At 48.2% G+C, this 14,891-nt stretch overlaps 3 protein-coding genes and 1 non-coding gene across 4 annotated transcripts; all 4 read left to right on the top strand.

Moving 5' to 3' along the window:
* The first annotated feature begins 480 nt into the window (after positions 1-480).
* On the top strand, positions 481-1,809 carry LOC136457312 (protein ALP1-like). Its single transcript, XM_066457355.1, has one exon. The coding sequence runs from the start codon at positions 481-483 to the stop codon at positions 1,807-1,809; it is 1,329 nt and encodes a 442-aa protein (XP_066313452.1).
* A 1,207-nt stretch (positions 1,810-3,016) lies between these two features.
* Positions 3,017-5,353, top strand: LOC136459860 (uncharacterized). Its single transcript, XM_066459694.1, has 6 exons — positions 3,017-3,175; positions 3,298-3,504; positions 3,617-3,793; positions 3,925-4,149; positions 4,290-4,418; positions 4,969-5,353. Exons 1-6 carry the CDS (start codon positions 3,050-3,052, stop codon positions 5,200-5,202), a joined length of 1,098 nt encoding a protein of 365 aa, XP_066315791.1. The 5' UTR covers positions 3,017-3,049; the 3' UTR covers positions 5,203-5,353.
* Positions 5,354-9,857: 4,504 nt separating this feature from the next.
* Positions 9,858-13,338, top strand: LOC136459859 (uncharacterized). The gene is made up of 6 exons (XM_066459693.1): positions 9,858-10,312; positions 11,772-12,030; positions 12,187-12,223; positions 12,344-12,449; positions 12,582-12,692; positions 12,879-13,338. Exons 1-6 carry the CDS (start codon positions 9,947-9,949, stop codon positions 13,023-13,025), a joined length of 1,026 nt encoding a protein of 341 aa, XP_066315790.1. The 5' UTR covers positions 9,858-9,946; the 3' UTR covers positions 13,026-13,338.
* A 74-nt stretch (positions 13,339-13,412) lies between these two features.
* On the top strand, positions 13,413-13,484 carry TRNAK-UUU (transfer RNA lysine (anticodon UUU)). Its single transcript has one exon. It is a non-coding gene; the product is annotated as a tRNA-Lys (tRNA).
* The last annotated feature ends 1,407 nt before the right edge of the window (positions 13,485-14,891 follow it).

Genomic DNA, 14,891 nt, shown 5'->3' with positions numbered 1-14,891 from the left:
TGTATGCATTTTGTGTTGTAGTAACTATATGTGCCACTACTATTATGTATTAGTGTATCGATGGAATTTGTGTTGTACTACTGTATGTGGCAGTACCATTAGTGTATGGAATTTGTTTTCTACTAAATGTATGTGGCAATATTATTATTTGGTACTAAATGAATTTGGCCATGCAAAATATTGGGTTGTACCTGTTTATGCAATGTGCTCTCCTTAAGAGACATGGAACTCAGAAACTAGCTGTTGGAGAAACTAATTTTTCTAGAAACTAGCTATTGGACAAACTAGGTGTTGGAAAAAGTAGCTGTTGGAAAACTAGCCGTTGGAGAAACTAGCTGTTGGAAAAAGTAGCTGTTGGAGAAGCCAACTGCTGGAGAAGCCATCTATAAATACAACCTGAAAGATAAACACACCACTCCTTCATTCATATATGCTACACTTCCTTCTACTCCATCCACTAAGCTAGACCTATACCAACAAATGGCCAAAGGCTCTGAAAATCAGTCCATCAGTAGTGAGTACCTCCAAAATCTCATGCTGGAGGAAATCAATGACCCACTGGTGGCTCGTGTTGAGGCAAAAATGCAAGCTCGGATTGAAGCTAAACTTCAAGATCGGGCAGGTAGCAGCCGCAACTCACGAAGGTACATTAATAGGGATCATGAAGCTGGCCATGCAAAATTAGTTGCTGATTACTTTTGTGAGAATCCTTTGTACACTGAAACCCAATTCCGTAGAAGGTTTCGGATGAGAAAGCACTTATTTTTGCAAATTGTTGAAGCATTAGAAAATTGGTCCCTGTATTTTCAGTTAAGGAGAGATGCATTCGGTAAGGTGGGTCTTTCACCGTTGCAGAAATGCACGGCTGCCCTCCGAATGTTAGCATATGGATCACCAGCAGACCTTATGGATGAATCATTTGGAATTGCTGAAACCACAACTTTAGAGTGCCTAATAAAGTTTGTTCAAGGTATTAGACAAATATATGGGGAGAAATATCTTAGAAGACCTAATGATGAGGATATCCAACGGATACTCCAAGTTGGAGAGGTACGAGGGTTTCCAGGGATGTTGGGAAGTCTAGATTGCATGCATTGGCGATGGGGAAATTGCCCAGTTGCATGGAAGGGGCAGTTTACCCGTGGTGACTACAAGGTACCCACTATCATGCTCGAAGCTGTTGCTTCCTATGACCGCTGGATTTGGCATGCCTTTTTTGGCACACCTGGATCCAACAATGATCTAAATGTGTTGAACCAATCGCCATTGTTCACACAAGTTCTACAAGGAAGAGCCCCAGAAGTTAAATTTACAATAAATGGTTCAGAGTACAATATGGGTTACTACTTGGCTGATGGAATTTATCCTGACTGGGCAACATTTGTAAAAACAATTACTTTACCTCTTACTGACAAGGACAGACTCTTTGCTCAGCATCAAGAGGCCGCAAGAAAAGACGTCGAGTGTGCTTTTGGGATTCTACAGAAAAGATGGGCCATTATACGTCATCCAGCACGTCTATGGGATAGGCGGGAGCTAGAAGATATTATGATGGCTTGTATTATTCTGCATAATATGATAGTTGAGGATGAGAGGGACTCATATCAGTTGCATCTAGACACTACATATGAAGAAGGTCGAGCTACGAGACCAATTGAAGGACTTGACCACGGACCAATTCATGGATTTACCAGAATGCTGGAGATCAATGATAAGATTCATGACAGAGAGACTCATAAACGTCTACGAGAAGATCTAGTGGAACATATATGGCAAAATTTTGGTGGTCAGCACACTCAGGATCTGTAATCTGTAGATGTGCTTTGCAAGTATCTTGCTATTTTAGTTTTTTTATTATTGTTGCTGTAAGCCTAAATGAATGGAAAGTTCTTTTTTTCTGAATCAATGAATGGAAAATTCTACTACCGCACAACACCAAATCTATTATTAGACTAAATCAAAAAATTCTATTATTAGACGGGGAGGGACAAACCATGCAGCAGATCCCGTAGGCGACAAAGGATGCGCCTCCATGCACGACACCATGGACGCTCATGCTGCCGCGTCCTCCTTGTTGTACGCCAACATCGCATGGGCAGAGAGGGCTCCCGCGATGAGCGAACCTGGAGTAGATCGGGCGGCGACGACGAGCAGAAGGCTGGCGCCGCATGGGGGTAACGACGAGCGGAAGGCGGGCGCCGCTGAAGAGAGGAAATCATCGTCATCGCTATTGTCGTCCACCGATGTCGGCGCCGCCGTCCTGGAAGCCGGCCCCGTCCTTGGTCAGAACCCCTCTCTTTGCCCCTGTCGCTGTGGCCCCCCATGGCCCCATCGTTGCGCCTCCCGGCCCTTAGATCTGGGCGTAGGCCCATGGCCGGCGCCAGAGTTGAAGGACCTCGAGGCGGTGGCGGGCTCCGAGATGCGGACAACGGGGCGACAGCGGCAGCTCTGGGACACATCCATGAAGCTCCGTTAGATCTGGTGAGGAAGAAGCTAGAGGAAGGAGGACGAGGTTCCAGGGAGGAGGAAACGGAGGAGGGAGGTGGAGGCGCAGCCGTGCCAGGAGGGAGGAGCGCCATAGCCTGCTACACAAGGAGAAGAGGACGAGACGCCATAGCTAGCAGGTGGAGGGGGCGGCGTTGCCTAGCATCGGGCGTGGCCAGCAATGCGGAAGGAGAGCGTGGGGATCGGTTGATTTTTCTATTAACGTGGGGCCCATGTATGGAGTCATCCCCGGTTCCATACATTGTGCTAGTATTAACAGATGACGTCTAATCACCTGTGGGGCCCAGCTAAGACCCAGGGCCGGTTCAACACACTGTGGACGCTCTAAGGCCTCAGCCTGCCGACCGGAGTTCGAGCCCCGGTGGGGGCAAAATTTTCGGTACCCACCCAAAAAAAACTTTTCGTTCGCGTTGTGTACGCGAACCTGGTGACTGCTGATCTGGTGCCGCCGCACTCTTTGGGGAGTTTTTTTTTTTATTTTTATATCAAATACATCCTCCCGGCTCCCCGATCGCCACCACCGCTTTACCCCACTCTGCTGCTTATGTTAACTCGCACGCCAACTCTCGGCACCGCATCCTCACTCCTGCTCACCCACCGCCACCGCCTCCTCGCCGCCCGGACCCTCTCCGTCTCCGCCGCCGCCGGCTCCTCCTCCACCCCCGTCAAGGTAACCTGGCCTGGGAGGCTTGATTGCTTTCTCGTTTCTCCAAGCTAGCTTAGCTCCTGGCGTTACGGACTCTTGCTTGACGCTTGGATCCTTGCTCTGTTTTCCTCATGTGCGCGCGTCAGATGGCACGGTCAGCGCTGGACGAGGTCACCGACACCGGCGCTTTCGACAGGTCGCCGTCCACCTTCCGGAGCTCCATCTCCAGGGACGGCCGGTTCCCCGCCGTGGCGGGGCGGTACCACCTCTACGTCTCCTACGCATGCCCCTGGGCGTCCCGGTGCCTCGCCTTCCTCAAGCTCAAGGGCCTCGACCACGCCATCGGCGTCACGGTAAGTCGGTAACCCTAGCCTCGCTCTCGCTCGCCGGCGACCCGGATCTCAGGCTTCGGAGTTCGCTCGGCCGTCGATTGATTTCATTTCCCCGTGACGCGCGGAATTGTAGGCTGTGAAGCCCATCTTCGAGCGGACCAAGGAGACCGACGACCATCTGGGCTGGGTGTTCCCCGCCACCGCCGACGACGAGCCTGGCGCCGAGCCGGACCTTCTCAACGGCGCCAGGAGCGTCAGGGAGCTCTACGAGATCGCCAGCGCCAACTACACCGGCAAGCCAAGCGTCCCCGTGCGTGAGCCTCCGACTCCAAATCCAAACCCAAATCCACCAAAGAAGCAGAGGATCTGTTCTCCTTTCCAGCACGCAGAACACAACAGCCGAGCTGATTCCACTGTTCTATTGCATTGCGTGCGTTGCAGGTCCTGTGGGACAAGCAGCTCAAGACGGTGGTGAACAACGAGAGCTCCGAGATCATCCGGATGCTCAACACCGAGTTCAACGACATCGCCGGGAACCCCGGGCTGGACCTCTACCCGGCGCACCTCCGGGCCTCCATCGACGAGGTCAATGAACTGGTCTACGACGCCATCAACAACGGCGTCTACAAGTGCGGATTCGCCAAGAAGCAAGGGCCATACGACGAGGTGCACTGCTGCAGCTGCAGCTGCATGCGCCTGTTACATACCGTCTCTGAGACTGGGATTGGTTAATTGGTTTGGTCAGATGATCAGACAGCATCTATCATGTGCTAATCGAACCTTGTCTTGTTGTTCAATGTGTCTAGGCTGTGGCCAGATTATATGAGGCTCTGGACAAATGTGAGGAGATGCTTGGCAAGCAACGCTATATTTGTGGCAACCAGCTGACTGAGGCTGATATTCGCCTGTTTGTGACTCTCATTCGATTCGATGAGGTAAACTACTGAGATCTTGCAGATCAGTCATCAGAACACAAATCATTTGATTGTCGTTTTCTTTCTGCGAGATTTGTTCCTTTTCAGGCTGTCACTTGTCCTGTTTGTTCCATGCAAAATAACAGTTTGTTTGTTTATTAACTGATCGAGTATCAGCACACTGTTTGGGTGGAATGAACTACAGTACACTCATTCAAGCACATACGTGAAGATTTCATCTTGATCCTCAATTTAGTGCAGATCTGATATGAACTCTGAGCATAAAGGGTTCTTTTATACCGATATTCAGAAAATATAAAACTAGGTAAAACAGTAAACCATTACTTGTTCTAGGCACATGAGCTGTGAGAACCTAGTAAGAGGTAATTATGCAAAGTCTTTATACAGTCATTTTCTGTACCATCAAACTCCCATTATACCGTATGTTTCATATGGAGTTCCCTTTTTTTTCATTCGTGGTGATAAAATTAACATGTGACTGAATTAGAAATGCATTTCTAGGAGCTTAATGTTCCTTGTACATAGATTTGACCTAGCCTATCAATCACAGGTCTATGCCGTCCACTTCAAATGCAACAAGAAGCTCCTGAGGGAATACCCAAACCTGTTCAACTACACCAAGGACATCTACCAGATCCCTGGCATTAGCAGCACTGTCAACGTGGAGCACATCAGGAAGCACTACTACGGAAGCCATCCGTCTATAAACCCCTACGGGATTATCCCCGCTGGCCCCAACATCGACTACAATGCCCCACGTGACAGAGAGAGGTTTGGCGCGTGATTGTCGTGATGGACCTTGTATCGTACGTGCTTGTTTCTGCAGGAGCCGTGTGCACTGTTGTGCTTCAGGGTCTTGTGCTTGGCAGTGCCAGAGGCAGCAAGTATCCCTAATAAAGTTAAAGCAATAATGCTATTGTCGGTGTTTCGAGTTACCACCAACGAGTAAATTTCTAGTATTACGCGTCTGGCTCGGATGGTGTGTTCAGAGGACACGAGGTTTATACTGGTTCGGGCAGAATGTCCCTATGTCCAGTTCGTCGTTGCTGCTCATGTTACTAGCACTGAAAGTTTATAGTAGGGGTTACAAATAGACGAGAGAGGGACATGTCCCAAGTCTCTGATGGAAAGAGTGAACGGGTGCCGAGAGCTCGGTTGCTGCTCAGCCGTGTGCTTGTGTTGTGTTCTGATCGGTTCGAGGTTAGATGGGTTCGTGGTGGTTTGATCGGGTCTAGCCTGGATCGCTCCCATGTCCCCTAATGGGACGTCCTGCTTTCCCTTTATAGACCAAGGAAAAACACGGGTTACAGCGGAGGGAAAAGAGAAGAACCAGAGAGAGAGCCGAAGGCCATCAGGGTCGTCGAGTCCTTCTCCTTCATGCGAGTCCCGCTGACACAGTAGATGTCAACAGGGACGGCACCACGTCGCGGTCTTGTCCGTCACTGACGCCATGCGCAGGCGTCGTCTACCGGTCACGGCGCTCCTCTCCGTCCTGGCGGACGTCGTGGTGAACTGACGTGCCTGTCAGTTTTCGTATGAGGGTTAGGCAGAACAGTACCGGTACGCCCGACGCTATTCTTGATGTGGATCCTCAGATATGGCCCGTCGTGGCCGCGGGTTACATCGGGGCGTGTCGGTCTCTTCCTTGGCGTCAGAGTTTTGACCCAGGCCCATACGCTTGGACCTGGAGTGGTTGGCGGCGGTATGGGTCTCCGTCGGACGAGACGGAGCCTGCGACCTTGGGGTCGAGCGAAGCAGAGCGCGAACCCAAGGGTCGGGCGAGGCGGAGCTCGCGGCCTTGGGGTCGGGCGAGGCGAAGCCCGTGGCCTAGGGGTCGGGCGAGGCGGAGCCATCCCCCAGAGGTCGGACGAGGCAGAGTCCGCCCCCATAGGTCGGGCGAGGCGAAGCTTGCGCGCCTGGGGGTCGGTTGGAGCTGTAGTCGCGCTCTTGACTGCTCGGATAAATCAATGTTGATGATCATTAGCTCCTCATCTTCAGGTACCCTAGTATTGGTCCCCGACAACTATAGTATATTTTTGTATTGTGTGTGTGCCTTGTTTGAGCAGCTGACGATGGACCACTTGTCCATTCGAGTCAAGTGATAAGGTTTATATCTCACCAAAAAAAACAAGGCTTGGTAATTTTATATGAAAAAAGCCCCGTTACCCCCGCACTTCATGTAAATTGCACCTTCGACAATTACCTATTAAGCAATTTTGTAGAAAAATCCTCAACGAGCCCGCCAGATTTCTCAATATCTGCCACAGTAGCAACGAACGCTTCATAGGTCGTTTTATTGGCCCCGTTCGCTGGTCTGAAACTTGGCTGAAAAATACTGTTCCGGCTGGTTTGTTGTGAGAGAAAAACATTGTTTGGCTGGTTTGATGAACAGTACCTCGTGAGGGGGTCCAGCCGGCTGGCTGAACCAATCAGACCAGCGAACACCACCATTTATTCGTTCAAACCAAGTTAAATAGATGGTCCACAGTGGTAAGTTAAATAGATGGTCCACCTTTAACATGGAGTACATAAAAAATGCAGTTTTGCTTTGAGCCTTCCGACCCCCTCCACACCCATGCGCATGCACGTGGGCCTAAAAACTACAGTAGGAGACTGGTATAGATGGGTCACACTGCACCATATGTAACATCAGATCTACTTTTACAACATATAGAGGAACATTTGCAACATATATCTGAAACAATTGAAATACTTGCAACATACATCCGAAACACACAAAAAACTTAAAACCGCGTGTGTAGCCATTGCAAATGTTGCAAAAATCTAGATGAAAACACTTACAACATACATATACGTATGAAAACATTTGAAACACTTGCATATATATGCAACATCTACATCTACTTTTGCAATATTCAGATGAAACACTTGCAACATACGTCTGAAACAGATGAAACATTTGGAACCTACACTTGAGTCGTACGTGTATAGCCATTGCAACATGTGCAACATCCTGATCTACTTTTGCAACATCGATGTGAAACACTTGCAACACATTTCTGAAAACATCTGAAACATACGCTTGCAATATGCGCTTTCCAGCGCAATATCGCCTTGATGATTGGACGAATGGAGGCTCATCGTTGTAGAGCTCGACGCCGGTGCGGAGGCCGGCGGTGGAGCATTACCATTGAGCCTTTATTTATTTATTTATCTATCTTTGGGCATATATTTATCTCCTAACTTTTTGGGCAATCAAGAAATCATTTTCATTGGGCACGGCCGCACACCCTGTGTGCTTTTCGAGGTTTCCCTGCGGGATTAGATATGGGTGTGGATGGGCCCCTTGTGCCTTGGCACGCGGCAGGCCGAAACGATCGAGACCGACCGACGTCTCCGACCATTGCCCATAATACATGGGGTCATGGAAGGTGGGCGACCACTGCCAGGGCCCAGGTGCAGCGTTCCAGCAAGATGCCTATACGCGTAGCCTTTCCGGACCACTTGAACTCCCTTCGGTTGCTCAAAAAAAAAAAAATTGAACTCCTGTCAACGATCTAGAAAATGTACTATCCATATGGCTTTGGAAAACTTCCAATGAGATAATTTTTACCACATCTCTGTACTTTGTATTTAAGCTTTGAATGAATTTTTTTTTTTTTTTAACTTTCTGAGCTAGAAGCCATAATACACAGTGTGCTTTTGGAATCTAGCGTACTAAGCCCGTCCAAACTACCTACTTGCTCTATCATGTGCTTTTCGTGTATGGGTAGACCTACGATGATGGTGGCGAACAAGGAAGTGATCATGTCCATCCGTTTGTTGGCGGCTAAGTCGTAGACGTCGGCTCGGGAGTCTCAAAAGCCACCGCCGATGCACGTCATTGTCATGACATCCCTTGGATAAGAAAGTGCGCTACAAAGTTTAACAATATGATACATGTTGTTATTCTGCTATCAGAACTTGGATTATATTTTTAATTGGTTTTTTCGTGCATGTCTTGATGGTTAAGCAACACATTGTTGTTGAGGAACTTTGTTTGTAGTTTGAACGATGATTCACACTTCGTTCTGCAAGGATTGGTCATGGCTTGCATCCTCTATTTCATATTTGGCCCACATTTAGATTTTAGGAGAACATATAAAATTCAAATGATTCTAAACCAGGAACAAAAACTTAGACCATGATTTTATTAAAAAATATATAACTTTTTCGAGTTAAAACAAATTTTCTATGAATTTTCTAAGGTCAGGTTAGATTTTAGTATTTCAAATTGTATATTTCTTTTTTAACATATTTGAATATTTTTTTTCGAAAAATATTTCTATAGTTTTTTATAAAGTTTAGTTGACATTCTAAGCTATCATAAAATCTGATTTACTTTCTCATGGTTAAGGTGACGTAATGTCAGTTAAAACCGCTTTCAAAACTGTCCAGTGAATAAATCTAATGGTTTCAAAAATTAAGGGAGTCTAAAGTTCTGATTTTGTAAAACTGAGGAAGGCAAACTAGACTTACCCAATAATTAAGGAAGGTTCCGTTATTGGCCCTGTTCGCTGGTCTGAACTTTGGCTGAAACTAGCTGAAAAACATTGTACCGGCTGAATTGTTGTGAGAGAAAAACACTGTTCCGGCTGAAAAAACAAGCCGAACAAGCCAAACTTTAAGACAAGCGAACGGGGCCATTGTGTGCATGGGCTTCATGGGCGCCGTGGGGGTGGTGACCCGTGGGCAGCGATGGCGCCGTGACGGACGGTGACGCCACCTGGCCCGACGGCGATGAAGATAGGGCAAAAGGAAATTGCTAGTAGCGTCGATGTCGTAGTGTAGTGCTTGACAAAAGCGCTCGCAGTCGCAGTTGAGAATTGAGAGGAGGTTAGGATTGGGACGGGATCTACATATAAATTTCGTTCGGTTCAACTGAATCCGGGCCAGGAACCATTTGTGTTGACTGAAACTTATTCAAATTACGTAATGAATCCGGCCCGGGATATTTTACCTAGTTCTGGTTCGTGTTATTTTTAATATTTTAGTATGTTTAGTTACAACGAAAAAGAAAGCTGCAAGGGCACCCAGGTCACCGTCAGAAGATTAGGCGGCCCCCGTGCAGGAATGCACGATCAAAAGAAAGCTATCATAAAAGTCGCCATGACTCTGAGTGACTGACCATCTTTTCTTGTTGCCGATTGGCAAAACACATGGGCGGACTTGTTTCTCGGCCCAGATCGGATCCTAATAATCCGGTGAACTAATCGTCAGGTCAGGATTAGTCTACAGTCTACACTCTACAGCAGGGGAGTTGGGGTGGGAGGGGCAAGTCGGTCAGAGCAGCCGGCGAGACACGTGTGGGCGCGCGGCCAATGAGCGGCCGCCACGGCGGCACTCGCCGGTGCCCGATGGTATCCGGGCCGGAATATATTCCGCCGATGCTCCCGTCGTCGCGGAGCAGGACGGCGTAGGGCCGTCGGTCGGTCACGTCATCGGCGTCTGACTTCCAAGGGTGAAGGGATCACACACGAAAGAAAAGAAAAAAACAAATCGCAAACAAGACAAGTCCGGCGCACGCCATGCGACCCACGCTGCTTCCTTGCTTATCGCGACTGTATGTGTTGTTTTGTAACAACCACAACAAGAATATGAAGATATTGGAGTCTCTCTCTACTCTTCTCCTCTATATAATTATAGGGATCACGACCGACCAGCTGCATCGCCAGCGCAAGAATTCCGATCCTCCACACCACCACCCGCCGCCGCCGCCTCCTCTTCGCTTGAGCACCTGCTGCGGTGCGGATCGGTCGAGGAGGAGGAGGAGGAGGAGCGAGGAGTTGAAGGACATGGCGAGCGCGGCTGGAGGCGGAGCGGCGGGGGAAGGGGAGTGGCTCAAGGTCGCCCAGCTCAGGGCCATGGTGGAAGCGCAGGACCCCCGCGCCAAGGTGAGCTGCTCATCGATCCACCCACCCACCTACCCAGTTTTAATAACCTGCTCCATTGCTCAATCGCCTGTTGCAGCCTGTCGTCGTCTCTCTCTCAACCTGCAACGGTGCTGATGCAATATGCATCATCATTGCTCGTTCTTTTCTTGTTCTGCACTGTTCTTCTTCTTCTTCCCGGCTTTGGAAGCAGTGTTTCTTTTTAGCATTATTAACATAATACTACATTAATTCTACTTTTGCCATCAATTAAACAAGAGTAGTGTTCTGCACTGTACCGAGCTTGATGACGGTCTTGTCGTCGTCCTAGAAGAAATCACCACCACAGAGTAGTGTGGTTTGAATTTACATTACTTGATTAATTTTCCGTGAAACTAATAAATTTCTAATCAGATTTCCCTTCAAATAAATTCCTAATTAAAACAAAACTTCAGTGTATAATAAAGTCAGTAGTAACAAAGGCATGCAGTAACAGCGTCACATGTTTGGTACTTGTCTATGAGATAACGGCATGGGTATAAGACTGTCCACAGCGTTGTGCGGTGCTGACAGATCCGTACATACAAGTGGATACCGATGCGACTCATGTCTACCCACAATGTCAGCACCGGTGCTTCATTTGTGTGGGCCACCAATAGCCATGCCATGGGGGCCAGCAGCCAGCACCAGTTGCATAGCAGATGGGTGAAGAATACACTTGTTTATTCTTCCAGCACCGGTGAACCTACGTGCCACGGTGCTTGATTTTTTCAACTTGGCATCGCACTCTACAATGGCATGAGCCGGTGCCTCATCCTTCTCTCTCCTAATTCAGCATCTTGGCATCGCACTCTACAATGGCATGAGCCGGTGCCTCATCCTTCTTTCTCCTAATTCAGCACCGGTGAAACCCAACGCTGTGGGCAGTCTAAGTTATCTCGTAGGATTCGTCAAAAGATCAAGTGTTCAAACAATCAAGTCACAGAATGGAACAATTACAGGTGAACAGTTCGTGGCATGCACTTGGGCACCCATCCATGAATATAAAATGCTTTACGCGCCAAGCATGGCGGCTATACTATTCTACTACTACAGAATATTGCAGATTTGCAATAGTAAAATAGCCTCAAAGCCGGAGGAGGCATCATGTTGAAAAAGAAAGTTCATAACAGACACGGACATGCCAACCATTCTGCCCATCAGTCTCTTTAATTTGCCTCTAAATTAATTAAACATTCAATCCTCTGGCTTATCCATCGACCCCTGTTGGTGAAAGGATCGGTATCGGAGGCAAGGCAAGGACCTCAATTCTTTTAAAAAAAACCAAACAGTAAGATCCATCCATGCACATGTCAGTTGTCACTAGAAATTTCTCTAGATTACATTTCTTCTCCAAAAAGCCCTTTCAGAAATCGCTGTCATTCAGAAACTGATTGGAGTAATCAAGCTGCCATTTTTTTTTCTCGTCGCGCCACGCGTGCAGGAGGTGGACAACCTGACGCTGCGTCGGTTCCTGCGCGCGCGCGACCACGACGTGGACAAGGCCTCCGCCATGTTCCTCAAGTTCCTCAAGTGGCGGAGGGAGGCGGCGCCCGGCGGCTCCGTGCCGGAGGAGCGGGTGAGGAGGGAGCTGGCGCAGGACAAGGTGTGCATGGGCGGCGTCGACAGGGCCGGCCGCCCCTTCCTCGTCGCCTTCCCCGCCAGGCACTTCTCCGCCGGCCGTGACATGGCGGAGTTCAAGAGTACGTACGCACTCGTGGTCACCATGCTGGACTGCTGCTCCATAGTCCATCCATGGCTCCCTCCTTGGTCCTTGCTAATAACATTTGTGACACCAAATAAACCTGGCGTCGACCTGAACCGTACGTTCCTGAGCGCAGTTTGCTGTTCTTGTGCAGGTTTTGTTGTCTACTTCTTCGACAAGATCTGTGCCAGGTAATCATTCATCGGTTCTGAAGTCTATCTAGCTCTAGCTGCAGGTTCTTCTCGGCTTCTGGTTAATTCTGCCACGCACTGCAAAACATCGTCTCTAATTCATCACGGGGACAAATGCAGAATCCCCAGAGGGCAGGAGAAATTCCTCTGCATCGTTGATCTCAAGGGCTGGGGGTACTCAAACTGGGACATCCGGGCATACATTGCGGCTATAGAGATCATGCAGGTATGTTCATCCATCAGTTATACTATTTCCGGCTTTCCGCCTTCAGTAAATGTGTGTAAAACCACACAAAAGTTTCCTTTCCTTTGGCACAACACAAAATTCGTTCTCTGATTCTCCTGCCGCCTCGTGCAGAACTACTACCCGGAGCGGCTCGGCAAGGCGCTGATGATCCACGTGCCCTACATCTTCATGAAGGCGTGGAAGATGATCTACCCCTTCATCGACACCAACACCAGGGACAAGGTGACGTACCGTACCCCCATGTCGATGATCTCCGATCCGAACCCCAGCTGCTGGGTGCATTGCATGCTCTGGGAGATGAGGAAATGCTAGTGCTAGTTTAGATTGGTTGATCCATAGCTATCGCTTCATCCTCGATCGATCGTCTCCTGACTGACTGTTTTGCGCGATACGATTTGTTATTCGCAGTTCGTGTTCGTGGAGGACAAGAGCCTGCAGGAGACGCTGCGGCGGGAGATCGACGAGGGCCAGCTCCCGGAGTTCCTCGGCGGGAAGATGGATGTGATCGCTCTCAAGGACTATGGCGTGCAGGTGCAGCATCCTCAGGCCGTGTGACCGTACGTGTTGGTGGCTAGCTAGGAACACAGCATGGCCATGACCATGGTTGTTATTATATATGACAGAGATGTATCTGTTGCTTCCACAGTAACTGTGTAGCTGCTGTAAAACAAAGCTCTGTCTGCTTGCGTTGTTTAACGAGCTGAGCTGCTGCTGTTGCCCGGGTCAATTGATGCAGACCAAGATCTGGGCTACTATGTAAACATGAACAGGAAGGCACCACCTACCAAGCCCAACACGACTGTTCTCTCCCGTTTCCGTTATCCTTTTCAGCCCAGCGAAGTCAGTCTGAACTCTGGAGCAGCTTTTGGGCAAAAAAACATAGGTTTCCTTCCTGTATAAACCTGCCGACATATTTAAAAAGTAACCACTCCCAGCGTCCAGGCCGTCCTAGCTCAGTGGTAGAGCGCGTGGCTTTTAACCACGTGGTCGTGGGTTCGATCCCCACGGACGGCGCCTTCGTTTTTAATTTTTTGCCTTTTGTACACTCTCTTCCAAAGTTCCTTTTGTACACTCTCTTCCAAAGTTTCAACTTGCCTTTTGTACACTCTCTTCCAAAGTTTCAACTCTCAAGCACGCTGTAATTTTTAACAAACGTGAATTTACGGCTTGTAACTAGCCATCAACAACATGACATTATGTCACCAACTCAAGACTGTAATTTTTTTATAAAAAAAAGAACAACTCAAGATTGTAACGTATTTAACGCTTTGCTAGCCCTGAGAACATTGTAGAGCGGGAAAAGAACATTTCTTGTTGTTATAAAAAACATTGTTTCTCAATCTTAGAAAATATTTTATTGAGGACATTAGTAAATATTTTCTCATTGTGGAAAAAAACATTATTTCTCAAACCTAGAAATTATACTTGATGTGCTAGTCATTGCTATTCAACATCATGGATAGAGTAAAATACGCCGACGACCTTTGTGCTTGGCAATGTATGTCATTTAGATCTCTAAACTTATAAAATGCACATCTGTGTATAGAAATTTGATCTGTGTTGCGTCTGGATCCAAATAGATCTTGACGACTTGACTTGACCCCACCTATTTGCTGACATGGCATCCATGCTAAGACTGTCTCTAACAGCTCATGCAAAGGGCGACGCAAACCCAAAACTGGTCATGCATAGTGTTTTAGCCGAAGAAAACCATCTCCAACAGAAGACTCAAACGCATGATGCATTTTGGGTACGAGGCCAACCGGGATGCTTATTTGCGTCGTCTTTCTCCAAGACGCAAAGTCTTCAATGGCAGGAGCAGTGCGGGCAATTGCTGCTCGGCCTAGAGCCAAACAGCGCTGGGCGGAGCTGGTGTGCTCGGCCAGGAGCCAAATCAACTAGCACATGACGAACAGAGAGCTCGCACGCGAAGAACAGAAAAGGAGCGGCCAAGAAAATCGATGAAATCCGACTCAAATCTTCATGGATCGCTCCCAAACTTTGCACAGCGATTCGCAATGAAGATAAAAAGCTACTCCTAGGAGATCATTGCTCAATTTAAAACATAACTCTGTAAATCAAAGAAATTTGAGCAAGAACGAGTTTCCCCCCAAAACGAAGATCGGCTTGGATCTTGATACATGAGTGGAATTGATTCAAACCGCTTGGTAGGATTGTTCAACACTCGTTAAAGCATCAATCTGACTAAACAAATCTCACAGCAAAACTCAAATCGAGCATGAATCAAGAAGGGGAAAGAAATGGGAACGAAGAACACAATGAAGAACAAAATCACAGTGTGACGAATCCCGGAGGACACGAGAGGATTCGGGTCTCCATTCCTACACCAAATCATAGCAGAGAGAGAGGGAGGAAGGAGATGGAGGGGGAGGGGGCCACCGGCGTGCCAACCGCGAGGGC

This window comes from Miscanthus floridulus, chromosome 6 (assembly GCF_019320115.1).
Source record: "Miscanthus floridulus cultivar M001 chromosome 6, ASM1932011v1, whole genome shotgun sequence".
NCBI lineage: Eukaryota > Viridiplantae > Streptophyta > Magnoliopsida > Poales > Poaceae > Miscanthus > Miscanthus floridulus.
Note: the sequence above shows the minus strand (reverse complement) of the source record. Positions and strands in the feature narration are given on the sequence as shown.